The sequence below is a fragment of the Microcaecilia unicolor genome, chromosome 8 (genome assembly GCF_901765095.1).
Source record: "Microcaecilia unicolor chromosome 8, aMicUni1.1, whole genome shotgun sequence".
Lineage (NCBI taxonomy): Eukaryota > Metazoa > Chordata > Amphibia > Gymnophiona > Siphonopidae > Microcaecilia > Microcaecilia unicolor.
This window is the reverse complement of record NC_044038.1, coordinates 74,545,905-74,572,914: the sequence shown is the minus strand read 5'-3', so window position 1 is coordinate 74,572,914 and position 27,010 is coordinate 74,545,905. Positions and strand designations below refer to the sequence as shown.

The 27,010-nt window shown below is 43.2% G+C and overlaps 1 protein-coding gene across 1 annotated transcript in view; it reads right to left on the bottom strand.

Annotated features, from left to right (window-relative positions):
• Positions 1–3,741: 3,741 nt before the first annotated feature.
• Positions 3,742–27,010, bottom strand: part of LOC115476093 (persulfide dioxygenase ETHE1, mitochondrial-like) — a 61,778-nt gene continuing 38,509 nt past the window's right edge. Inside the window, exons 6-7 of the mRNA XM_030212247.1 lie at positions 6,904–7,020; positions 3,742–6,042 (exon numbers count right to left, since the gene is read on the bottom strand). Coding sequence (XP_030068107.1) covers positions 5,996–6,042; positions 6,904–7,020 — 164 coding nt within the window. The 3' untranslated portion in view covers positions 3,742–5,995. The remainder of the gene's footprint in view (positions 6,043–6,903; positions 7,021–27,010) is intronic.

Sequence of the window (27,010 nt, the reverse complement as noted above, 5' to 3'; positions counted from 1 at the left end):
AGACCCACATTCTATTCTATTCAGGGTATTTATATCTCACTAATATCAATACTGAATCTAAGCGGGTTACATAAATTCAGACACATACCATTAAGATCAAGAAAATCCTAAAATTACTCATTCAAATACTTATTGAAAAGATAAGTCTTCATTCCTTTACGGAACTGCAGAATCCCAAAAATCAACCGAATTTCTATAGGTATAGAATTCCTCAATTTACTGGATTGGAAAGTAAAAGAGCCATCATGAAATCTCTTATACCGGACTCTTTTAACCGATGGAAATCCCAACTGTAAAGTGGAATGAAAATGGGAATTCACTCTGAAAGCAGGATAAGATATCAACTGTGGAAGAAGAGAGGATTTCCATGTAGTATGTTAAATGCAATACAAGCCATCTTAAAAAATATCTGTGCAGAACCTGGTAACCAATCTAAGGGTCACATGGTCATAACGAGAGCATAAATAGATCATTTTGGCTACAGTATTTTGTAACTGATTAGAGGAAAGTTGTACCGTTTTTAATCACCTGTGGTGAATAAATCTTGTTTTACTTCACCACGTGGGTCTGCTCTCTTTTCTTCTGTTGTTTTCCTTTTTAAATGCCACTGAGGCTCAACCTTTTTCATTTGGACACACCTAACAGATCATGCCACATAAGTGATGTAATGCATACATGACCCTCACAGTCCTTTGGTTTGAGCATAGCAGTTCTTAATGAGTTGAATGTAAAGGTGCTCTGCATCCACAAAAATCCAACCTCCCATCAACAACAGATGCAGATCACAGCTAGGAAATTTCTCCATTGAAGTTGCCATACAAAAATGTATTCTGATTCTTATGTCATCTGAGCAATAGCAACATAAATCTCTCCACTATCAGGCACATTGTGAAATAATACAAAACCTGAAAAAAATCCTAGCACAACATATATATAGCAAACATGTCATGAGTAGGGCTATAGAGCAGGTACAAACCTTTGACTCCGACTCCGACTCCTCTATTTTTCTATTGTCTGACTCCGACGCCTACTATATATAGTAAATCTAAGAGAAATTTGATTAATTACGGAAACATAAGAGATTTCTTTATGTACAAATTAGGACTAAGATTACAAAATATATTTATTTGAAATTTGAACAAAGAACCTGAACAAAAATAAAATACATGAAATGATAAATTTACCATATATTATAATATTGTATGTTTTTATTTTGAAGCCGGAGTTGGAATCAGTACATTTTTACTGACTTCGACTCCATCCAAAATTTCTTCCGACTCCAATTTCAGCTCCATGGTCCTTCATACGACAATAGCACTAATCCTATGATTCAACCAGCAAGAAACTTACCCATGAATAGGCAACACTACAACTATTACAATGTGCTCTACAACACCAATATACCTACTACAGTTACAACAGAACAAGTGGGAATGATAATGAGTTCTACACAGAATCTATATGCAAACAGAATACCACATCTCAGTCATATCCGAATCACAGACAGACCCTCATTAAATACAGAACAAGGGATCACAAACAAGAAATATGAAGTCAAACTTGGCATGTATTGCAACATTGAAGAAATAAAAACAGAAATGTATCTTTCCTCTTAAACTGAACATAATACAAAACAATTTGCAACACACATTTCCCAGTGCTAACATATTCAACTCCCCCCCCCCCCCCCCCATGGCCTCTCCTATATTTATTTATTTGGATTTATTTACTGCCTTTTGAAGGAATTCAATATGGTTCCAACATTTCCAGTATCTTCTCTTCCTCTCACCTAGATTAGCAGCTCCTCCCTCTCTCCTTATCTCTCACCTTCCCCAACCTTGTAGCCTCTCTGCCCCTTACCTTCCACCTCTGCATGCCTCCATCTCTCTTCTTTCCTTCCCATTGTACAGCATCTCTCCCTACCTTCTGCCCTCAAGTCCAAAATGCTCCCTCTCTCCTTTCCACCCTTCTGCTCGAGCCCAACATTCTCCCTGCACCTGTACCTGAATCATATCTCCCTCTCTCGACTTCCCTCCCTGAATCTCAACATCTCTCCCTTTCCCTTCTGCCCCCAGCTCCAATATTTCTCACTCTTCCCCTTCCTTCTGCCCCCAGATACAACATATCTCCCCCTCCACCTGTCCCTGGATCCAACATCTCTCTCTCTCTATCTCCCCGGGTCCAACATCTCTCCCTCCTTCCCCCAACTCCAACCTGTCGCCCCCTGGGTCCAACATCTCTCCCTCCATCCCTCCCCAGGGGAAGGGGGTCCAACATCTCTCTCTCTCTCCCTCCCCTCTGCCCCTACGTCCAACATGTCTCCATCTCTCTTCCTTCCCTCCCTTCATATCTCCCTCTATGACATCTCTCCTTCCCTACTGCCCCCAGGTACACCATTTCTCCTCCTTCCCGTCGCCTTCTACCTTTAAATCTGTGCAACATAGCAGCAGCAATCCGCTTCATCTTTCTGCCTCCGAGCCCAAGCCTGCTCTCCCCCAAGTCCTGCCCTTGCGGAAGTAGGGATACATCAGAAGGGAATGGAACACGGAAGAGCAGGTTTAGGCTTGGCAGCAGATAGCTGAAGTGGATCACTGCTGCCGCCAGTGATTTTTGCACAGGTTTAAAGGTAGATGGGGGGAGGGGGAGAAAGGGAGCAGTTGAGTGACAGGAGCAATGCCAGACCAGAGCTGAAGGGGAAGGAGAGTAAGAGATGTTGGACATATGGGGTGAGATACGCTGGGCCCCCAACTGCTGCAGATCCTGGGCACTGCACAGTTGCCTGAATGGTTGGTCAGCCCCTGCTTCCAGGGTAGATATTCAGCCAGTGGCAGTGAACGTTTTTTTTAGCCACTGCTGGCATTGTTCCTGGATATTCGATGCCAGGTCACGTCTAGGCACCAGCACTGAATATCCGAGTTTATGTAGCCGGTTAGTGCTTATGCGTTTAAGTGTGATATTCAGCACTTCCACCTAAGGACTGACTTTTATGTGGCCCAATATGACCATTTAACTTAGGGGGTGAGTGCTGAATATTGGCACATAACCGCATAAGTGCCAACTCCACTCATGGACCACCCACAAAATAGCTGGCTTTCAATTTAGCTGTGATGATATTCAGCAGCGCTAACTGATTAAGTTCTGCTGAATATCAGCGGATAGCCACAAACAAATGATTTAAACAACCAGGAGCTGTTTCTGGCTGGTTAAATCGCTTTGAGTATCAACCCCTCCATATATAACTAATGGCATCTTTAGGTGGAAAATGCCGAGTGATGCTGCTTTTTGTATGCATGTGGGTTTATGAAACAGCTGCCCCCACTGTATTTTCCAACATCCTTATACATATCAAGTGCATCAGAGCCTTGTGTAAAATACATTAATGTCCTGACTTGAATGTCCCACTTCCTCGATGCTGGAATTGCAGCTTCTTCTGTTTTATCTTTTCATAAAATAGTTACTTAAATGATTCTATTGGTTTTAATATTTCAACTGGTTGTGATGCTCTTAACTTTATAAGTAACCTTGAATATTTATTGAATACAGAATTAAAGGAGATGAAAATAGTAAACATGGTCTAGTCTCCTCTTGATGTTATATTCACAAAATGAAAATCAATTAAACATTTTAGAAGTCATTTCCTAATGGTTAGTGCACACTGTAAGTCCTGTGGAGACTGTGGCTATTATCACAGACTGTAGGATGAATTCAATAAGAATATATGATCAAAATCAAAAGCATGATTTATTGCAAATGGAGCAGCAGTCAGTGTATAGGATTGGGGAGAGGCAGGAAATAAATTTGTGCAGATATGGTAACCATTCCTTAATTCATTAACAGTGAGGCTCCGTAGTTCTCTCTCAATGCTTTTAATTTATGAAAGATGGGGGGCAGGGCTGGGAAGGAGGGATATGGAGAGAAAAGGCAATTACAATTATCTGGCTTTATTTGTGCATCATTCTGGACTTGTAGAGTGGTTAGAGGTTGTGCTGATTTTACTAAGGGAAAAAAAAAAGGCAGAAGGAGGCAAGGATGTTAGTCAAATGACTGGGATCCTTTTACCAGCAACACCTTCACCATAATCAGACCTTGAGGTGTGATCCACTGCTCCATGATCAAACACACACTTACACCCTCTTCGTTATGGTGTCCTCCTGCTTTACATGTATCCTCCTAACACCTACAAATGGCTCTGATGAAGATCCAGTCTTCAGCTCTTCATGTTATAGTCATGGTTTCCATATATTAGTGCGACACCTTCATGACTAGCACGATTAAGTAGGAAGAATGGTGCTAAGATGAACTGATGCTGAAAGCAGAAAAACATTAGAGAAGCACCTTATGTACATGCTCCTTACTCTCCCCCACCAAGGCCTACCTGATATCCATGTCCAGTGAGGGTAATGGGAGGAGGAGTTAAGCCCACTCAATCCTCCTGCCCCTTGCGGCTGCCAAAAGAAAATGGCTACCATAAGAGGTCAAAGGGTTTAAAAAGGTTGGGCAAATTTATGCAGGTCCCGGCCAACATTCAGTACCAGGACTCGCATAGCTAACCCAGCCTATTTAGGACAACATTTGAGCTATCCTAACTTGGCCGGGCTACCAATGCGGGTCCTGGTACTGCTCTCACTTGCATATCTGCCAGCTCCTCTTCAAGACTGTCCCTTTTACCACCAATAGCCCACTTTTTTTATGGCCAGAGTTGACATTCAGCAGCACTGCCCAGTTAAGTGCCACTTAAATATCAGCAGTTGGGCGGCCCCAAGTGATTTAAGCAGGCCGGAGCCTCTCCTGCTTACTTAAACCACTTTGAAAAATTTTTAAGTGATTCGTTCCTCCCTGTTTGGCCATGGTCAGAACAGTTTAGTGGCCCCAGTGGGGCCCAATGGGAGGACAGCTGCAGCCCTTCTCTCCCCTAGATGCAACAACATCCAGTGGGCATATGTGAAAGGAAATGTAGGATTTTTTTTTTGCTTCTGGCCTCATGACTCCCATTCATACTACGTTAAAACTTTGTAATGCAAACATAGTAAATGACGGCAGATAAAGACCTAACTGGTTCATCCAGTCTGCCCAACAGTCACATTCGTTATCAATTCAAGATTAAATCAACAATGAATACAATATTATATACTTGTTGGTTTAACATGAACATGACTTTTATAGAGAATAGAGATGCCAGTATCGGTAAGTACTACTGAACAACCAACCACCAAATATTCAGCACCAGTATCCAGGGCTGGGCTGGTGCTGAATATTGGGGTATAAAATGCCCATCAGCCAGAAGTTTATATGCGAGGCAGTAGAGGGTGAAGTGATTTTCTGCAGGGCACAAAGACCATCAGGATTTCAACTCTGATTTCTCTTATTCTGGGCCTGTTCCACTAAGTATAGAGCTGCAAGATGGCTGAAAAAGATCAAAGGAGGGGGCATTATCAGTGCACTGGGGTATTTATGTGTACACAAGATTACCTCGCTTCCTAGGTCACAGAGGGGCATGAGATAAAGGGAAACCATAGAGCTGCTCTGCTAATATGATTCATTTAAAAGCTTCAACTTTTGCACTTCACCCTTTTTATTAAAAGGTAGAAAGATATTAGGAGGAATAATCTCTGCTCATGGGCCACTCCCATTTAATATTGTCAGGACATACGTAATGATTAGGCCCAAGATTCCTACATGCATATTTATTAGGGATAGCTTAAACAGCTGACTAGTGCGTGACCCTTAAGGACCAGAAATTTTCCATCCCTAATTTAAGATCTGCCACGTACAGAATCAGCCCCCGCCCTCAGCCCACATATACAGAATTTAAATATAGGTAATAAAAATAAAAATCTTTCCTCTTCTTCATCTAGTGCCATGTTGCTGGTAGGGTGGGTAGGTAGGCAGGCAAAGTCCACAACCTGGCCATTTTCTCTGAGGTACTGTGCTGCAGGTCTCCAAAAGACCTAGGAGGGATGAATTTTCCCTGCCTGTTTGCACTGTTCTCTCTCCTTCATGAATCTTGTATACCGCACTTCAGGTTTGCAGGTACAGCGATATCTGGGTAACAAAGGAAAAGGTAGGGGTGAAAGAGTTCAGTCCTCTGCATTACCAGTGTGGCAATATTCATTCTCCCTATGCACACACAGCTGTCTATCCACCTCAATCCTGAGCTACAGCACCTCCTTCTATTCCAGCCCTGAGACCCTCAGACACATAGCTCTGCCAGTGCACCTCAATTCCAGCCTGTAGAACCCCCCCCCCCCCCACCTCCACACACACCCACACTGCCAATGCACCTCAATCCTAGCCTACACACCTACTACTACTACTTATTTCTATAGCGCTACTAGACGTACACCTCCTCCTATTCCAGCATGGAGACCCTCACATACAGCTCTGCCAGTACACCTCAATGCTGGCCTGCAGCAGACCCTTCTATTCCAGTCCTCAAACCCTCACCCACACAGCTGTGCCAGTGCACCTCAATCGCAACCTGCAGCACCTCCTCCTATTACAGGACTAAGACACACTCACACACAGAGCTCTGCCAATGAACCTCAATCCTGGCCTGCAACACCTATTCTAGCCCCGAGACCTTCATACACACAGTGCCAATGCACCTGGCGTGCAGCACCTCCTTCCATTCCAGCACAGAGACCCTCACATACAAGGCTCTGCTAAAGCACCTCAATCCTGATCTGCAGCACTGCCTCCTATTCCAGCAGTATTGTAATACCCTCATACACACAGTTCTGTGAATGCATCTACCTTATAGCACCTCCCCCTACTATTCCAGGGCTGAATAGCACCTCCCCCCCAATACCTATGGCCAGTACATCTCTCCTGCCCCCAGCAAAATCTCCTGTTTCAGTGTCTCAGTTTTATAAAACCCAGGCTCGCTCTCTTTACTGTTCTTACCAATCTGATGGGGTTTGGGCAGGTTCAAGTTCTCCATGATTTTCACAAATTCCTCCATGGTCTTGGTGAGCCGGGGGTTCAGCCTCTTCTCTTCTGCCACAGTGGTGACGCTCTGACCTGCAGCAAGAGAAACTCTTTATGAGGGCAAGTTTTGAATACTGCACATTGGGGCAAAATTCACACACTCTTTACACTATTTTCCAAAATTTGGACCTTCAGTTTTTTTTTTTTTTTTTTTTTTTTTTTTATATATATTTTTATTCACGCAATAACAAGTTGTAAATGCCAAGTACAAACATCACTGTCCCATGTACATTCCAACGTCACCAGTCCATATTTATATTCAACAGTTATATCTATCTGAAAATCTTTGGTACAACCCGCATTGCATTTTGATACTTAATCCCCCCATTCATAGTGCCTTACACTCCATCAAATATTCCAGTCCACTTCTCAACTTTCATACCCTCCCTCCCCCCCCCCCTCATTCATCCCTACATTCTCCTTCTCCTAGTATCCCTTCATGTGAGTAATTGTAAGCATGTCTCCCACAGCGCGACATACCTGCGGATCTCTGGTTTGCTAGCCTTAGAATAAATTCGCTTCTCGTGTGTGCCTACCTCCCTCATTTTCATTTTCCATGCCGCTCCTAATGCACCCTCTACAGTGCCCCAGAACTGTAGTATTGTTTTTTTTACCAACAAGAGGGAAACATATACCAGCCTCCTATATGGTTGAGTTAGACCCTGCCCAATTAAGAGTGATTGTTCTCCGAGCAGCAGGGTTGCATAATCCCAGGTCAGAGTTTTCTGCACCACATTATTAAGCAGCTGTATAGCCTCATTCCACAACACCAGCTCCGGGCATTCCAAAAAAGAGTGTAGCAGCGTCCCCTCCGCCCCCTGGCATTTAATACAGCGATTATCAGTCCATAATCCCATCTTTGCCCCTTTTGCCCTGGATATGTGCGCCCTGTGTAAGATCTTGTATTGCGTCTCCTGCAAGTCAGCAGCCTTAACCATGTCATACAATGTTGTAAATAGTTTCTGGAATGTTTGCTCGGTATATTTGGTACCCAATTCTGCATTCCATTTAACTATCAATATCCTTATTTCCTCCTCCCGCCGGTGTTCATTTAGCACTCTATACCAGGTCGACAAACTATTTAGTTGGTATGGAATCTTAAGGAGGATTCTGTCTAGCTGGCCCCATGTCCATGCTTCCCCATACTTTGATTTGATGGTAGCCCAGTAATGTCTGATTTGAAAATATTGTAACAGATTTTTGTTCGTCAGGTCCCATTTCTCCTTTACCCTGTCAAATGTGTCAAAAGTATCTGTGTCACTTTCCAGTAGTTGTCCCAAGATCCTACATCCATTATCTCTCCACTTTGTGAATGCTGTTCTACCCATCCCAGGTGGGAATGCCTCATTGCCCACTAGGCTCATAAAGGGTGAGACATCAGGCGTTCTCTGCTGACGCTTCCTCCACCACCCCCAAGCTCTTCGCATAGGTCCCAGAAGCTCTCTCCTATCAGTGATATTGATGTCGCCACTGGCGCCCCCATGAATTAAGTTAGTAAATGACCAGGGTCTACTCCAGATCTCCATCCCCCGCTCTGGTAGGTACCTCTGCTGCCCTATAATGCCCTCGTAGATGAAGCGCATTAGCGCTGCGACATTATACATACGGAGGTCTGGGAGGCCTAGCCCACCCTTCTCCTTCCTTAGTGAGAGTTTAGTCTGACTTATTCTTGCCCCTTTCCCTCTCCAAATGAAGCTCCTAATAATTGACCGAAACAGTCGTTCTTCTTTTCTTAGTACCCATATAGGTGCTGCCTGTATAGGGTAAAGAATTTTTGGGAGAAGAATCATTTTTACCAAAGCTATTCTGCCCATCAGGGAGAGTGGTAGGTCTTTCCATTTATCGCACAATTGTCTGATGTTTTCTATCTGATTAATCACGTTTTTCTTGTAGAAAAGTTTTGTATTGGTGCTAAGAAAAACCCCCAGATATCTCATCGCCCCCTTGACTGGTGTTATGGGTAGTCCCTCCATCCCGGGATCACCCTCTATTCCTGATAGCGGAAGTAACTCGGATTTGGCACAGTTCACTCTCAGTCCTGATACATCTCCAAAGTCCCTAATTAACTCAAGGGCCCTAGGCAGATCTCTGGGGCCATTTGCCAAATATAATAAGATATCATCAGCAAATAAGTTCAGCCGATACTCCTTATTTCTCACTTGGATGCCCCGTATCTGCGTTGTGCTACGGATTTTTATGGCCAATGGCTCGATTGCCAATAGAAAGAGAAGTGGGGAGAGGGGACATCCCTGTCTGGTACCCCTGCCCAGAGAAAACCGCTCAGTAAGCTTCCCGTTTACCATCAGTCGGGCCATAGGGCTTCTATAGAGGGCTTCAATCCAAGATACTACCGGGCCCGACATTCCGAATTGACCCAAGGTCTCGAATAGGTATTGCCAAGATATACTATCAAAGGCCTTCTCCATGTCAAGCCCAGCTATAACTTCCAGCCCCCCCTCTCCCCGGAATTTGTGAATGGCCATCATAGCTCGCACTATGTTCATAGAGCCATGACGACCTGGCACAAAGCCCACCTGGTCCTCATGAATTAACTCGGGTAGTACCTGATTCAACCGCCTAGCCAGTATGGCCGCTAAAATCTTTATATCTTGGTTTAACAAGGATATTGGTCGGTATGAACCCACCTGTTCCACATCCTTGCCAGGTTTCGGTAATAACACCACATGCGCCTCATTATGCTGTATAGTCAAACCCTCTCCCACAATTCCATTAAACCATGCCTTCAGTGGAGGAGCCACCAGGTCACTCAATATTCGATAATATTCAGGGCCAAACCCATCGGGCCCTGGTGCCTTAGTAAGTTTTAGCGTTTTTATACCTGTCCGTATTTCTTTCTCCGTCATAGGCCCATTTAAAGAATCCAATTGCGGCCCTGTCAGTTTTGGTATCTGTAACCCCTGAAAAAAGGCTGTTGTCTGAACAGCATCATATTCCCGCTCCTGGTACAGAGAGCTATAATATTGAATGAACTGCTGCCTAATTTGATGTTCATTAGTGAATACCTCTCCCCGAGCATTCTTTATAGAAAAGATTAATTGCCTTTTACGTGGGGGTCTCACCAGATTTGCCAGTAGCCTTCCCGCTTTACTGCCCCATTTAAACAGTTTAAACCGCTGGTAGTAGATATCCCTCTCTGCTCTTGCCTGTAATATGACATCAATCTGTTTTTTAAGATGGGTCAGCTGCACCTTGTGCGTGTCATTTATATTCTGCATATGTGCCCTCCTGATATGATGGTATTCTTGTGAGAGCCGCAACAAATCCGCCTCTCTTTTTTTCTTCTTGCCTGCCACATATGCAATGATGTACCCCCTCATAACAGCTTTGGATGCCTCCCAATAGGTGCTAGCATTGACCTCTGGCGTGTTGTTATGTGTTTGATAGTCTAACCATTTAAGGCGCAGAAATTCTCTAAACTCCTTATCCTGGTAAAGGTAGGGTGGGAGCCGCCACACCTTTTCGCCCGGCTCCGCTGCAAAAGATACCGCCATCGAAACTGCCGAGTGATCGCTAAGTGCGCTATCTGCTATTTCTGCTTTCACAATTTTTGGTACCAGGGAAGGTGCCACCAATAAGTAGTCCAGTCTCGAATATACCTTATGTGGGTGTGAGTAAAACGTATACTCCCCATCTTGGGGGTGCAGCAGCCGCCAGATGTCTACCAACCCTAGCTGGGATGTCACAAAGGGGATCCCTCTATCTTCCCAGCTCCGCACCCTCATTTTCATAGGTTTGCAGTCATTGGTGGGGTCTGCTACTATATTAAAATCCCCTCCCATTACAATCTGGTAATTAGAGTAAGGTATTATTCTTGCCACAAGGTCTGAGAAGAATCTATGGGAGTATACATTGGGTCCATATATGTTACAAAAGAGAATTTGTTGTCCCCATAATTCACCCATGGCTAACACATATCTGCCTTCTTTATCTTGGATCACCTTATGACAGTGAAATGGGATTTGTTTATGTATTAGAATTGCCACCCCCCGCTGCCTGGAATTATATGCTGAGTAACTAATTTCTCCAACCCATCCCCTCTTTAGCTTTTGATGTTCTGAGGCTGTAAGGTGGGTTTCTTGGAGATATGCAATGTCAGCTTTTTCTCTTTTTAACCAAGAAAGGATTTTGGTGCGTTTAATAGGGGAGTGTATGCCATCCACGTTAAGTGTTATAATTTTAAGACTACCCATATCCCAGACACAGATGCCTATTGACCTGAGTGTCATTTTGACATACCTTGTCAGCCTCCCAGCCGGGCCCGCAAGGTCGGAAACTGTGTGTGCCAGCCTCCCAGATGGTGTTCCCATATCTTTGCTGCTTCCACAATGCAGTCACCCTGTGCCCCACATGTCTCACAGTTTCAATCATCAAAATCCTTCTCCAACCCTCTATCCTCCTTTCCCCTCTGACATCCAATACATTCATACCCTTAGTACCATACAATTTCCCATCCCGCCCCTTCCTCCCTTGTCCCTCCCCCCCTTCCTCTTCCCCTTCCCCCTTATTATTGGTCCTCATCCTTCACCTACCCAGTACAGCCCAAAGAGGACTCAACCCCCACCCCCCCCGTCTTTCCTTATTATCCAAGTATTCATGCAAAACTGGATGTTATAAACATTAATACCTAGGAACTTTCTCTATACAACTATTTGTTTGTTTCTCCAACTACTGTCAACAGTATCTAAGTAGCATATACATATTATTAACCAACACATGTTTTTTTGTTTTTTTTTTTTTTTTTGGTGTTTTTTTGTCGTTTTTGTTCCATATTTATCTGCCCACTGGCTCTCTCCGCTCCAAACTCCCAAATTTAAGGCAGTAAAGTAATGCTTTACCCTGCAGCTTCGAGTCCACGATGTGCTGGCTGAGCAGAGCAGTAGGGCCCAGTAGTTTCTCCTACATTACTGTGATATAAGAACTCCCTGTGGGCATCCATTTCTACCACTCCGTCTGCTTCCATTGGCTCTTAATTAAGCAGTGGGACTTCGATTTTAGCTGTTCATTTTTAGGTCTAAGTAATGTTCCGCCATTCAACTCCAAGTCCACGATGCCCCGTTAAGGCCTCTCATTTAGATTCGATGGTCTCCTCTCCCGTTTTCTCCTTCCCCTTCCGCTCTCTGTTCCGGCTCGTGTTGGGCCCGGTTTTTGGTTTGCTTGCAGGTCTCCAGGAAGGCCTTCGCCTCTGCCGCTTCCGATAGTACCAGGACCTTGCCCTCATACCATATTCGTAGCTTAGCTGGGTATTGCAAGGCGAATTTTACTCCTTGTTTATAAAGCGCGGAACACGTGGGCGCCATTGCCTTCCGCATAAGTGCCACTCTGGCAGAGTAGTCGTTAAACAGCAGCAGCCGATGCCCTTCATATTCCAGTGCCTCCCTTGTTCTGGACGCTTTCAAAATACGCTCTTTTGCCTGCCAGCTCGTATAGTGAGCGATCGCTGTGCGGGGCCTAGCAATGTTCTCTCCCCTTGGTCCAATTCGATGCGCTCTATCACAGCAGTAGGGGCCTTCCTGAATATCCAGTCCCAGTCGCTCTGGGAGCCATCTAGCAAAAAAATCATAGAGGCTCTGATCTTTTACCGTTTCTGGTAGCCCTATGACCCGCAGGTTGTTTCTGCGAGAGCGGTTTTCCTGCTCTTCCACCCGCTCCCGCATAGCATCCATTTCCTTCTGGAGAGCAGCCATCTGCACAGCGGTATTCCGTGCTTCATCTTCCCGTGTAGAGATTCGTTGCTCCACCTCGCTGATACGGGCCGCATGTGTGTCGAACTTTTCATTTATTTCATCGACCGCCGACTGTAGCTTGTTCAGTTTGTCCGCCAAGGCAGCAGACACCGAACGAGAGATCTCCTGAGTCCATTCCGGCAGGAGCGCTGAAGTCGTTGGTATTTGATGTTGTGGTTCCGCCATTTTAGACACGCTGCTCTTCGGGATGTTCGGCGGTTTTTTTTGTGCTTTTGAGGGCATGCCTTAGATAGCCACCTTGTTATGGATTCCTAGTGGCTCTAGCCTTAGTCCCCAGCACTTTTCCCCCGTTCAGAGCTATCCAGTTTTGCTTAAATTGCTGATATTAGCAGGTAGGGTGCGGAGCCTCCTCGTTTTGCTGCCGCTTAGGTAGCAGGCATCACGTGACCCCCCTGGACCTTCAGTTTTAAAATTGCTGTGGATACTATGTTTTTGCTACAAATAGCAAAATATCACCCTCCTCTCACCTACCCACACCCATCCTGTTAGACCATCAATGAAATGCTTTGATGTCCCCATGCATACCTCCTACCCACCCCCACCCTGCTAGACTGTCATTGTAATGCTTGGATGTTTCACTTATATATACCATCAGCTACCACATTTGCTTATTTCCGATCTGACGAAGAAGGGCAACCTTCGAAAGCTAATCAAGAAATGTATTAAGTTATATCCAATAAAAAAGGTATAATCTTATTTTCTTTTCCATGTTTTATTTTGTTTGATTTCTATTGATAACCTTTAAGAGTGGACTAACACGGCTACCACACCTCTCTACTTAAGGTGAAAAGAAAGAAAGCACATTTCAATTTAAAATTCAGTACTTATGTTTAAATATATTTTATTGAAGAGACAACTTCCATTTTGCAACTAACACAGAGAAATAGAACAATTACCTCTGCTCTCCAAGAACATTTTACATTTTTCGTCCCTCCCTTCCTCCCCCCTCCAAAAATCTCTAACAGTTTATTGATGGTACTTCAGAAAGAACATTTTCAAGTAACAAATGGAGATAAGACATACAGTACAAATGCGTATGCGACTCTCATAGAATAGAACAATCTACCATCAAACATTTCTCCCAACATTTTCCTCCCCCCTCCCAAAAGTCCCTCATAAACTGCTTTCCACATTATATTGAAGTCCATGTATGACCCTCTAACATAAAACAATATTGCAATGCTGCATCACAAACAAATAGTGGAGCCTTCAACTATCACAGCAGTATTTCAACGTCGCTGCTCGAGCAGAGTGCCTGAACTCTGATGACACTCCACCCTAATTTAGAAACCATCTATTAAACCCCCCCCCCCCCCCCATGACCCTTTCCCACCCTCACTATTAAATTTCAGTACTTATATAATTAGGGTTTCTGAGAGTTTGGAATTTTAGGAGTTTAGTTTTCTTAATTAGGTGCTCTCCAAGGGTAAAAAAAAAATAAAATAAAATAAAGCTTTATCGGTGTATTAGCACTGTGGTGGGGGGGGGGGGGGTGGAGGACTTTTTTTTTTAGAAGCATTTTAGGTGGATTCCATTCAATGACCCAAACCTCAAATTTTCCAGTGCCAGACCTCCTCCCATCCCTAGAAACAGCATCAGCCACCTCTTTCTTCTCCCAGCAACAGCTTCCCATTCCCAGCCCCCCCCCCCCCCCCCCACCAGCATCAAGCCCCTGTATTAGGTCTCCCACCCTCAGCAGAAGGGTAGCCATCCCATTCTCTTTCGCCTGTAACAGGCCTCCTCTGCCAGCTGCAGCTCTTTGTTCACACCACTGTCTTTTGTTTCACCAGCATTCAAAAGGAGTTTTGAAACAACCTCAAGTTTCAAAGCCTTTATATGAACTGCCTGCTCTCCTGATTGAAAGTCTGTGGCAAAACAGAAGAGGCAGGAGTAACAACAGAAGCTCCCAGTGCTGCTAAGGGACTGACATAGTTGTCGGTTCTGATGACATTACATGCCTGTGACAGCAGCTGCCGGGTGATGTTATTGGAGCTAGTGAGTTTCAGGGTTTATTCAGTGAGGGTCACAGATTTGATATACCGCCTTTCTGTGATACAACCAAAGTAGTTTGCATGTTATACACAGGTACTCTCTCTAAAATAACCCTGCAGGGGAATTTGACAATCATCATTTTCAGTTATAACCAAAAATCAGAACCCTTATAATCCACCTTCCTCACTTAAAAATGTAAAAATCCAATCTGTGTGTATAATGCTATTTAGCATTATTACTTTTTTTGTGTTTCCTAATACTGCAGTCTTGCCACACCAATCTAACAGAGCAGGTTCTTCCCCCTTCCTACCAGCAGATGGAGCCAAGTCCAAGACCTTCAATGAGGCGTGGTACAGAAGGAAGCATTTCAGAAGATAGCTAAGGTCAGGGACTATGCAGGCATCTTATCAATGGCTAGCTGCTTTCCCTTCTCCTATGGATGCTGCTTTTCAGAGCAGTTCTCAGATCTAGCAGTGAAAGCATACTCTGGCACTGCTTCCCTCTACTGGCTAAATGGCTGTAGGCATAGCATACTTAGGGACAGATGCACTAAACTTAACAAGCCATTAACGAACAAGTAGTAAACCCTGGCATGCACTAAAGGCTTCTCCAAGCTATTTTCCAACGACGGTAGCAGCTAATGAAAACAGAATGCAGATGAGCAAATTGTGTAGAAACTCTATTGTAATGAGATGCACTACCATTTTCCGACTGACTTGATGGAAAATCTAACAAGAGGTCTGTACCTCTCGTTGGGGCTGCACGAGATTGAAAAACTTCTATAAAAGTAACAAAAAAAAATAAATTGGGGGGAAAAAAAGGCAAGTGGTCGTCAGGGCCGTCCTTTATGGACATCCTTTTTGGACGGTCCTCCCCAGGCGAGCAGACGCTGGAAACAGCTCTATCCAACCTGACAGCACAGCGCGGCTCTGACCATAAGCGCCTTTCTTCGACCCAGCATCACAGGCTGAAAGTAGCAACCCCGCACATGCTCTGAGGTGAGGGGAGTGCTGAACAGCTGACCGCACGCCAAGACTGAATCGGAGCGGCGGAAGAGAGGAGCACTGCGCGCTGGGAGACCGCCTCGAAGTGAAGCCAGACAGTGACCCTGTGAAGGACCCGCACCCGTGGCTGACCACTGCAAGTCCGGGTCGACAGTAGCGGCTGAGGAGTGAGGGGCCCGCACCCACCTTGCACGAAGCCGGTTCCCTTGCGTCTGCCTGCATGATCCTTCCTCTCACCCATACAGTGATTATCTCGTCGCGATCCCTGCCTCCAACCAGTGCAACAACTCAAAAAAAATAGCGCTCCGCTTCAAAAAAAAGATGTCCTTTTTGGATGTCATTCCCCCCTCCACCCCGCAATAATAAAAACATCCTTTTTGGACGTCCTTCACTCAGCTGAGAGACCCGGAAGTCTCTGAGCCAATCACAGCACGTTTAGCTCAGCTAAACGCATTATGATTGGCTCAGAGACTTCCAGATCTCTCAGCTAGGTGAAGCACGTCCAAAAAGGACGCTTTTATTATTGCGGGGGGGGGGGGGGGGGGAATGACGGCCAAAAAGGACGTCTTTATGGATGGGCGTCCTCAACTGCCCTGCATCAAGGTGGAGTGCGGAGTGAACAAGGTGCTGCTCTACATCCACAAGTTGTGCCAGGGCGGCCAAAGTAAGCGCAGCATCCGGCACAAAGGTGAGCAGCAGCCGGGAGGGAGAGCAGCGCACGGCCTCTCAGCCAATCACAGCGCGTTTAGCTGACACCAGTGACAGCTAAACGCACTGCGATTGGCTGAGAGACCTGGAGGAGGGAGCTGTGCCTTCTTCTTGGATCCCGACTGGATCACACACGGAGGGAGGGAGGGAGCGATCAAGTGAGAGAAAAAGACCGTCACAGATGGGGAGGGAGCGGCAGGAAATCATAGACGGTGCTGGGGGGACAGCTAAGCCCTTGTGCAGCGGGATCAGATGTGCTGCTAACTTTTTGTTTTGCGTGAAGGATTGGCATGCGCAGAGCAGCCAGCATAACGCTTGGCTGCTCTGCGCATGCTCAACCGGCCGACTGTTTAACGATGGAATAGAGAATGCAAGTGAGCTACAACGAGCAGCTCATTTGCATTCCTATTCCTTGATGCATGCCCGTTCCTTACCGATTCGCTAAGGGAATCGGTAAGGGAAGGGCTCTAATGATTGTTTAGTGCATCTAGCCCTTATTGAGATGTCACTCCTTCCTGCTGGTCTTTTCTTGAAATACACCAAACTGGCAGCAACAGTGCAGAAGTAGAACCACAAAATGCTCAGAGTACCACCTTTCTGACAGCTCCATAGGGAATAGAAGCAGATGTATCTGAAGTAAGAGGATGGCTGAGTCATCTACAGCAGGCACTGTATGGGCTGCAGAGGCCACCATGAGAATATCATGACTAGGTCCCCTGGCCCTGTATTCAACTGTGAAAATGTCCAGTAGTTTTGATGGATTCAGCTCTGTGGTGGAAGGAAGCATTCCTTCTACAGAACCCCAACTTGGGTAACAGACTCTAATGACCTGCCCATATTAAGCACTCATTTGCTGGCAAAGTCTACAGCAGACCATTTCCATCCTTCCTTACAGGCTGCCTCCTACCATCAGTGCCTGCAGCCTTCTCTGCCAATCTCAGATTCAGTGTGTACAGGCCTACTGGTCTATGAGGAAATAGGAACCAGTACCTCCTCTTTGGCTGCTACAGTGGGGTTTATCAGGCCACAGCCTGCCCCAGATAACATATGAATCCCAACTATGGATCCTGTACTTGAGCCTGAGTGGACTATTTCTTAATGTCTCCGTGATTCTGGTCCAGTTAGAGGAGGGGCTGGATCTCAGGGATGCTGGGAATAGGGATATGGAGGAAGGGAAGCCTCTGATTACACACAAAGCACATTCTTTGGTGGTTAGACTAGTCAGAAAGCAGGAATTGCAGGGTCTGATGATCCAGCACTAGTCTCCCTGAAGATTACAGAGCAGATCAAACCTTCTAGGGAGCACCTTTTGGCAGGCAGATATAGGCTCCCACAAAATCTTTCCCCACTATCAAGTTATAAGAGACATAAGAACACAAGCATCTCTATGCTGGATCAAACTGAAGGTCCATCAAGCCCACTATCCTGTTTCCAACGGTAACCCATCCAGATTACAAGTACCTCGCAAGATCCGAAAAGACTAAAATATGATCTTAAGAGAAAATGAAACACCTGAGGCAATGTTAAAAGCAGAGAACAATGAGGGAAGTTATACCACAGCCTACTAAAGAAAGAAGTTCTTGCAACCAACCAAATAGCTGGGCTGGCTTGCTCACTGCCAGGGTGGTCCACTCCCTCCCAGTAACACATACCATGATTAGGGCTGGCAGAGAAGAAAGGCAAGAAAGCAAGCTGCAACTGCAAGCCTGAGCCCGACATAGTAGCCAGCCCTGGAGGGCTCAGAGTGAACCAGCTGAGTTTGACCAGTCCAGAACTCTACTACTACTACTGCTGCTGCTGCACCCTCCCCCCACCCCACCGTAACTATCTGGCACCACACAGCCAGCACAAGTTGGAGAGATTGTGATTGTGCAGTGCATGCAAGGTGAGGAACTGGGAGACTTTTGGAGGCTGGGATTGGGCCTCAGGGAAATGTATTTGCTGGATAAAAGCCAGGATCACCGGCCGGCTGTTCCTCAATAACCAAACACTCCATTATGTTATGTACAAATTGGGGTCATAAGGTTAGGTATCAATGAATGGCTGCAGATCCAGTATACTAATTGTGTGAAAAACTGATAGAGAATAATTGAGAATAAGCCAGGAGCCAGGGAGAAGGATGAGGAGGAGGGAACAGTCCAAGCCAGGGAAACAGAGCAGGAATGTTGGACATACAATAGATGCTGATACACACTCAAAGTAGGTGTTATAAGAACATAAGCGCTGCCCTACTGAGGCAGGCAGTGGCCAATCCAAGTTACAAGTACCTGGCAAGATTCCAAAAGAGTAAAACAGATTTTATGCTGCTGCTTATCCTAGAAAAAAGCAGTGGATTTTCCCAAGTCCATCTTGGGAATGACTTACAGACTTTTCATTTAGGAAACTATCCAAACCTTTTTTAACCCATACTAAGCTAACTGCTTTTACCACACTGTCTGGAAAATTTCCATGGGGGATCCTGTACATTCCTGCTACCAGCACATCTTCTATTGCCGGAAGGACTATGGAAAACAGGAGAGCTAGCCTGAATCCTAAGATTATTGATGACTTATTCATCCACAGATTAAAAAATCATAATAGTGCTTCATATGGCCTCTTTCTCCCCTGCTAAGGCATACAAAATGGGTCATATTTTGTACCCCTAGACATTTTAACAGGGTGGATTAGGATTCCTTGGGATAGTAGAAGTCAGCTATTGTTGGGGTTGGAAAGGTAGAAGGTGGGGGGGGGGGGGTTATTATAGTTTTCTAGTTGTGGTTTATAAACAACAGTTGCACAGCATATTGTTCCTTTTTATACTTTAATAAAAAGATTTAAATATAAAATCATAAGGGTTGGAGGCTTCTGCAGATAAGGACAGAGCCCACAGGGATAGGGAGGGGATGGGGATAGAGACAGAACCCATGGGGATGGGGACAACTTTTGTCCCTATGTCATTCTCTAGTATGAGCTTTTTTTTATATATAAAGGTTTTGATGCTGTTCTATAGTAAATTTTTCTGCTTGTTTTGCTGATTTTTGGATAGTTTTACATATTGTTTATTATTAAAATATATTGTTTTATATATTTTGTAGTGTCTTCTCATACTTTATAACAAAGTTGATTACAAATTAAACATATATTAAGGGGCCCTTTTACCAAAGCTTAGCATGTGCCAAATTCTGCTTGTTCTACTTTATACCTTTGGTCCATGATGCACTTTGTGTACGCTAATATCTCCTTTAGTGTGCACTAAACTTTAGGAAAAGGGTCCCAAAGGAAATGAAACATCAAGCACAAAAACAGACATCATGGAATCAGTACAAAGGATAAACAGGTTAACAAGGGCATAAAACAAAAATAAAGCTTCTCTTGATACAGGTTTCTGACTTACCTGCCTTACGTTGCAGTCTAGAAAACCAAGAACTAAATAGCCGAGTATGGAACTAAAAGGCCAAAAGCCTTTTGTTAACGAGAACTTCAGTTGCTTCTTAAACCTTGCAGTAATCAGACAACAATCTCATCTCAGGAGCTTATTCCACGCTTCCCAGACCAGCAGTGGAAAAAAAAAAAGGGAGCAGAACAGTTTCTGAAAAATTAATTCTATGTAGAGAAGGAATGGAACGCAGAGTGGCTTCAGACCTCAATTCTCTGCTTGGTCTATACATTGTTTAAACTGTGGCCAGACAATAGGGAGTTTTGTTCTGCAAAGCTTTCAGTATTAGTCAAAACAAACTTTGAATTTGATACAATACCGAATAAGCAGCCAAAGCAGAAACTTTGGCACACCGATCCATAATAATTCAACTGTACAAGACAAGAATGAAAAATTATCATCACTGTGACAAGTTAAAGCCTTTGAGTCATGTACCATATCAAAATGCTTCCTTTCTTGGTCTGTTGATGCCTTGATGCAGCACTGCAAAATGCTGGCCAATGCCAATCTGTATACATTTAAAGCAGTAGCAGTCCAGGTTAAGTTTATGAGCCACATCTATACACCAAGACACTGTGATTTAAGCTGCGATTGGATACAGTTCTAACACTTGTCAGCAGTAGTGTAGTAACTTTTGTCAAGGATTTTTTTTTCCTATAGGACAGCAATTTCAGTAATTTTTAATGCTTGCAATCTAAATTTTATTATGAATGTTATGTTTTAAGCCACTCAGAATTATATGTGAAGTGGGATGGAAAATGTTTTCAATAAAAAGTTTCAGTGGAGTCATTCTGCATTAGACTGAGCAGTGATAATACTCCATTATTCTCATTTTTTTTGGATATGTGGTGATACATATCAGTAAAGCAAGATGCATTCTATGAGCTGTAGTGCTCACGTGTTTTGCTGAGAAATCCTCAGCTAAAATGAATTTTATAATAATGAACTTGAAAAAAAATCAAACTCTGGAGAACAGTTTTAAGATCACACTGGGAAGCCTAATGGTTAGAGAAGGGCTGAAAACCAGGGAAACTGGATTGGATTCCCACTATGGCTCTTTATGACCCTGAGCAAGTCACCTAACTTTCCACTGGCCCAGGTACAAAAGTTAAATTGTGATCCTACTAAGGACACAGAATGTAACAATATTTATTATATGTACACAGCTGTGGTTGTACGACGGACAAGTGCTATATCAAATCCAAATCCAGCAATAGGTTTACATATACTCAAGAACTGCAGCCTAAAGAAAGCTGACTGACTGCCAACCCTTTAGTGTTCAATGTTCCCGTAATAAGCCATATGGGAACAGATTGATGGGAACACTGGACACTAAAGGGTTAACTTGTGCTCTTATTGTAAGAGTAGACTCTAAAATGAAACCCAAGCAGCAATCCTGCTAATGAGATCATAACCTGTATGTCTTCGTGTGAAGGAATGTCAGTTGGAGAAAAATTATGGGAATAACGGTGATCTTCATCTTGGTGAAATTCAAAACCAACCTATTAGTCATCCAGGTAGATGTAGTCCGCAAGCAGTGCTGAAGTTTAACAGCATCTGAAAAGGCACTGTGGGGACGGGGGGGACCAAATATCTTCATAGATTTGATCATGAACATTCCGTTCTTGAAATATCGGACAACTGGGTACGAGATAAAGATTATAAAAAGAGCACATATTATGAAGCCCTGAGGCACTCCTGCCTTCAAAGGTTTCAGAAAACAGGAGTCTCCCACACTGATCTGCTGGTACTGCCCTTTAAAGGTAGGAGTAAACCAAGATAAGATAGTGCCAGACAACCTAAAGGACTCAAACCTCATCTAAGGAATCAGACGACCAAGGATATCACATGCAGAGAAGGACTCAAAATGGCCAAGAGTATCAATGCAGATACAATAATCAAGCAACATCATAACATAATCCGGTCCAAACCTTTTCTAATGACAACCACTTTAGAAGGCAGAAGGGTCTCAGTACTATGTGATCTTCTAAAACAGGTCTAACAATTCAGCTTGCTCTACTAAATCATTCAACTGCATCAAAACCACCCTCTCAATCATTTCAGCTAATGCAGGAGGAAGAGATGGAACTGGCCAGAATCAACGGGTCAAGCAACTCGTTTTAGGAAAGCCTGAATACAATTTTTATTGAATCAGGCCATCTACCAGATCTAAGAGGCACTTACAAGACAAGTCATCGCTGCAGCAAATTTTCCCACCCAACTGTTGCAAGATGATGCTGTAGGATTCAATATACCCCAAATAGAGCAAACTTCAGACTCTGCAACTGCCTCAAAAGTTGCAACTGGGAGTCATTATCGAGGCAAACAGTAAATTATCTAAAGTATCAAAATTTTTGTCTAACAAAAAAGCGGTTAGAATCTAAATGAACAGAGTCTAAGGGATAATTAAAGAAGAAAGATATGCAGGACTACCAGAATGTAATGTTTTGAAAGCAACAGGATTTTAAACCAGGTGAAGTAGGAAACAGGTAACCAGTGAAGATTCCAAGAATAAAAGAGTAACAGAATCAAAGCGTTTTGCCCTAAACAATAGATGAATTGCAGAATTTTGAAGAGTCTGGAGTCTAATTAATTTCAAACTGACCGTAAACGATGCACCCAAAAATACCCAGATTTTAGAACATTAGAAATTTGCTTATTGAATGAAAGTTTAGAATCAATGTTTATTACATTTATATCCCGCATTAGCCCAAGTAGAACTCAGGTTCAATGTGGCTGTACACTTGAACATAGTAGTAGTAGTTTACATAACAATTAGAAAAGCATGAATATATTAACAGAAAGTAAAATACATCATATAATGTTAGACCAGTAAAAACTTGAGTTAGGAACAGATGTAATCAAAATACTTAGGGCTCCTTTTACTAAGCGGTGTTAAGCGCAACGCGGGCTTACCGCTCGATAAACAGGAAGTACCGCCGGGCTACCACAGCAGCCCGGCAGTACTTCCCACCCCTAGTGCACTGTAATATCCAGAGCTACAAAAATATATTTATTTTTGTAGTGCCGAAGTGTACCAGGTGGTAATCGGGCAGTGGCACAGGCTGCCAGTTACCGCTGGGTTAGTACAAGATCCCCTACCGCCACCTCAATGGATGGCAGTAAGGGCTCCCCCCTCCCCAAAATGGCTGCTCAAGTGCTTTACTTGCAGCACAGTCATTTCCTGCAGGAAAGAGAGGTTTCCCTTTTACTCACTACAGTAAAAAAGGGGTCCTCGGCACGTGTGATAAACATGTGCCGCCACCAGCAAAGGCCCCCCCTTTTGCCACAGCTTGGTAAAAGGGACCCTTAGTGATTTAAGCTGATAATTGAAATATGGAGGAAAACATAAAGGGCTAGAATTAACTGGGACAGACAGGAGTAGTGGGAGGTAGGATCAGGTAAAAATTAATGCCATGAGTTTATTTGAGAAGCGTGCTAATTTCCTTAAAGGCTAAACTGAAGAAGTGAGTTTTCAATAGAATAACAAATAATCATCAATGCATTTTATAGTTTTAGATAAGGAGTTCCAAATTTTCGTGCCTTGATTTGAAAAGTTAGCAGTATGGATAGTTTTGTAAATTAACTTTCTTACAATTCGGGAAATGTAGGATAAGAAGATATTCTCTAGATGATTTAGAGGCATTACGTGAGGTTTAATTCAATGAGGTTGTTCATATATATTGGGGCCAAGCCATACAAAATTTTATGAATGAAGGTACATAGCATATTCTACCTTTTATTGGCAGCCAATACAAATTGTACAGAAGGGTGGGGTGTTTTGGTGAAGTGTGATAGTCTGAATATAAGATGTGCGGCAGTGTTTTGAGCAGTTTGTAGTATTTTTTTTTTAAGGAGATCCCCTTTAAATCCTGTGTAAAAAGAGTGGCAGTAATCAAATTTTGTTAGGACTAGGGATTGAACTAGGGTACGGAATGATTTTGCGAAGAATGGTCTTATTCTCCTCAATTTCTATAATGAAGACACTTGAGACCACTTTGGAAATTTCATTATCTAGAGTGAGGAATTGGTCAACTGTGACTCCTAAGACTTTCATAGTTGAGTCAAGGGGATATGTGATGTTCTCAATGGTAAATTATTTAAGATTTATAGTGTGATGAGGATTAGTAACTGTTAAGAATTTAGTTTTATCAGTGTTGAGTTTTAATTTTAATTGGATGCCCAAGATTCCATTAGAGAGATACCTTATTATGATACTAGTAATTTAATTTATTTCTTTACTGAATGGAATATAGATGGTAACATCGTCTGCATAAATGAATGTTGGGAGACCATTTTTCACCAGTAAATTGCCTCAGAATCAATATGATGTTAAGTAGGATGGGGGACAATGGAGAGCCCTGGGGCACTCCAGAAACAGGGGACCATGCTGAAGAAATTGTATCCGACTGGTATGATCTAGAGTTTAGGAAGCCTGAGAACCATTTTAAACACAGCTCCACAGATTCCATAACAGTCAAGGATGTTTAGAAGGATATTATAATCAGTGTCAAAGGAAGTGGACATATCAAATTGGAGTATTAGTATTTTATTACCAAAGTTAAGTTCTTGTCTAAATTTAGTTAGGAGGGTGGTGAGAACAGTTTCAATACTGTGAGAAGGTCTAAAAGCAGATTGTAAGCTATGTAAAATGGAGTGAAGTTGGAGATTAGTCACGCACCAACTAATAGACTAACCCCTCAATTACCTTTACCAATAATGGGATTGAAGCCACTAGTTTGTAGTTAGAGACAACACTTAGGTTGGTTTGAGTATTCTTCGGTATGGGAGTCAAAATAATGTTGCCATTTTGAATGCAAATAGCTGATGAATAAGTTAGGGGCTGACTTGAGAAGGTAACTACAGCAGTTATCAAGTAGGCATTTTTATTTAGTGTATTTGTGAGGAATTCATTTGACTTGAACAGTTGTAAGTGGGTGAAAGGTCGACCAGATTCTGTCTGCTTGGGAGCATAGTGGTGAAGATTAAGAAAATGATCTATTGATGTTAAGGATTTATTTAGTTCTTGACTGATTTGCTATTTTCTGCTTGAAATATGACACCAATTGATCATCTGTTGGAATGCGTTCATTTGTAGTAGTTACAGGTTGAGTATTCAATAGCTTATTTACAAGTTGTAAAGTTTGTGACTTAACTGTTTTTTTGCGTATAAGTTTTGAATAGTAAGTGGTTTTTATTTGATAATCATGCTCTTGTATGTTTTTAGGAGTTTTTTTCCCCAATTAGTCCACTGTTCATTGGATTTGTTTTTGATCCAAATTCTTTATTCTACATTTACGTTTCATTTGTAGGAGATCGTCATTAAACCATGAAGATAACTTCTTTTTTGGTCAGGATTTTTTTGTAATTGGTGCAAGTTCGTTTAGAATAGTTTTGCAAGTGTCGTTCCATTGTTGGATGAAATTAGTAGATGGATTAGAGGAAAGTAAGTTACCACTAAGTCATTTGACCAAACTTTTGAGGGGTCAGTTTTACCTCTGGTTTTGAAGGTATGTGATGCATTAATAGGCTTAGATGAATGGGTGGATTCTTTCCACTTTAGCATGAAAGAAAGGCTGCTATGATCTGACCAAGGTATCAGGGACCATTGTGGTTCAGAGATGAGAAAGTTAATAAGGTCTGCAAATCTGGTTGCTAATAAATCTAGCTGATGTCCTATGATGTGGGAGGACATTCCATTGAAGAGTGAGAACAGACATTAAGGAAATCAAGGAATTGTTTTAGTATTTAGATTAGTAGCATTTTCAATATGTAAGTTGATATCTCCTATCATAATGATATTGTAATTATTGACACATTGTTGTATATAAATTCAGTAAGTTCGGCCTCAGCCAGGTTCCAACTATTAGAAGAACGATATAATAATAGGAGGTAGATAGATTTGGATAAGAAATTGTTCATTATAAAGAACAACAATTTCTAGGTTAGGGGATTGAAATTCAGTAATAGTTTATTACCCAGAGGAATGATTTATAAATAATAGCTAAGCCACATCCTCTCTTTTTGGCACTGGGGAAATGAAGAATACAGTATCCAGGTGGACTAGGATTGCTGGATCATCTTTTGCATGTAGACAAGTTTCAGAGATAAGGGCTAGACTGAATTGAGCTTCGGTTATCCAATCTTTAATGATTCCATTTTTGTTGATATTATTAGAGAATGGAATACACCCAATCCACACCTAAATTTAGGTGCCAGCATTTACACATGTTTCAGAAGGCGTAAATACTGGCGCCTTAAGTTAGGTGTGGATTAGATGCTATTCTATAACGTGCAGATACCCTTTATAGAATAGCACTTGACGTATAAGTTTTTCCATGCCAATTTTTCTAGTCCAAAATGTCTATCCAGTGCCAAACATGGTCATTTTCAAACCAGAAAATGTTTGAAAATCACACCGTTTTAGATGGTTTTGTGCTCTGTGTGTCTTTAAAGGCATATTTTCAAACAAAAATTGTCCAAGAGAAAAGCGCACCAAAAAAAAAAAGCCATTGGGATGTATTGGGGATGGGGGAGGGCAGCATTCTTACTAGACTGGCCCCACAGAAATCCCAGCAGAGCAGGAGGAATGACAGTGAATGTCACATAAAAGGTCCCAGATACACATCACATCATAACTACTACTACTACTATTTAACATTTCTAAAGCGCTACTAGGGTTACGCAGCGCTGTACAATTTAACATAGGACAGTCCCTGCTCAAAGAGTTTACAATCTAATGGACAAATGTACAGTCAGTCAAGTAGGGGCAGTCAAACTGGGGCAGTCTAGATTTCTTGAGCGGTATAAAGGTTAGGTGCCGAAGGCAACATTGAAGAGGTGGGCTTTGAGCAAGGATTTGAAGAAGGGTAGGGAGGGGGCTTGGCGTAGGGGCTCAGGAAGTTGATTCCACGCATAGGGTGAGGCGAGGCAGAATGGGCGGAGCCTGGAGTTGGCGGTGGTGGAGAAGGGTACTGAGAGGAGGGATTTGTCCTGTGAGCAGAGGTTTCGGGCGGGAACGTAAGGGGAGATGAGGGTGGAGAGGTAATGAGGGGCTGCAAACTGAGTGCATTTGTAGGTGAGAAGGAGAAGCTTGAACTGTTTGCGGTATCTGATCGGAAGCCAGTGAAGCGACATAT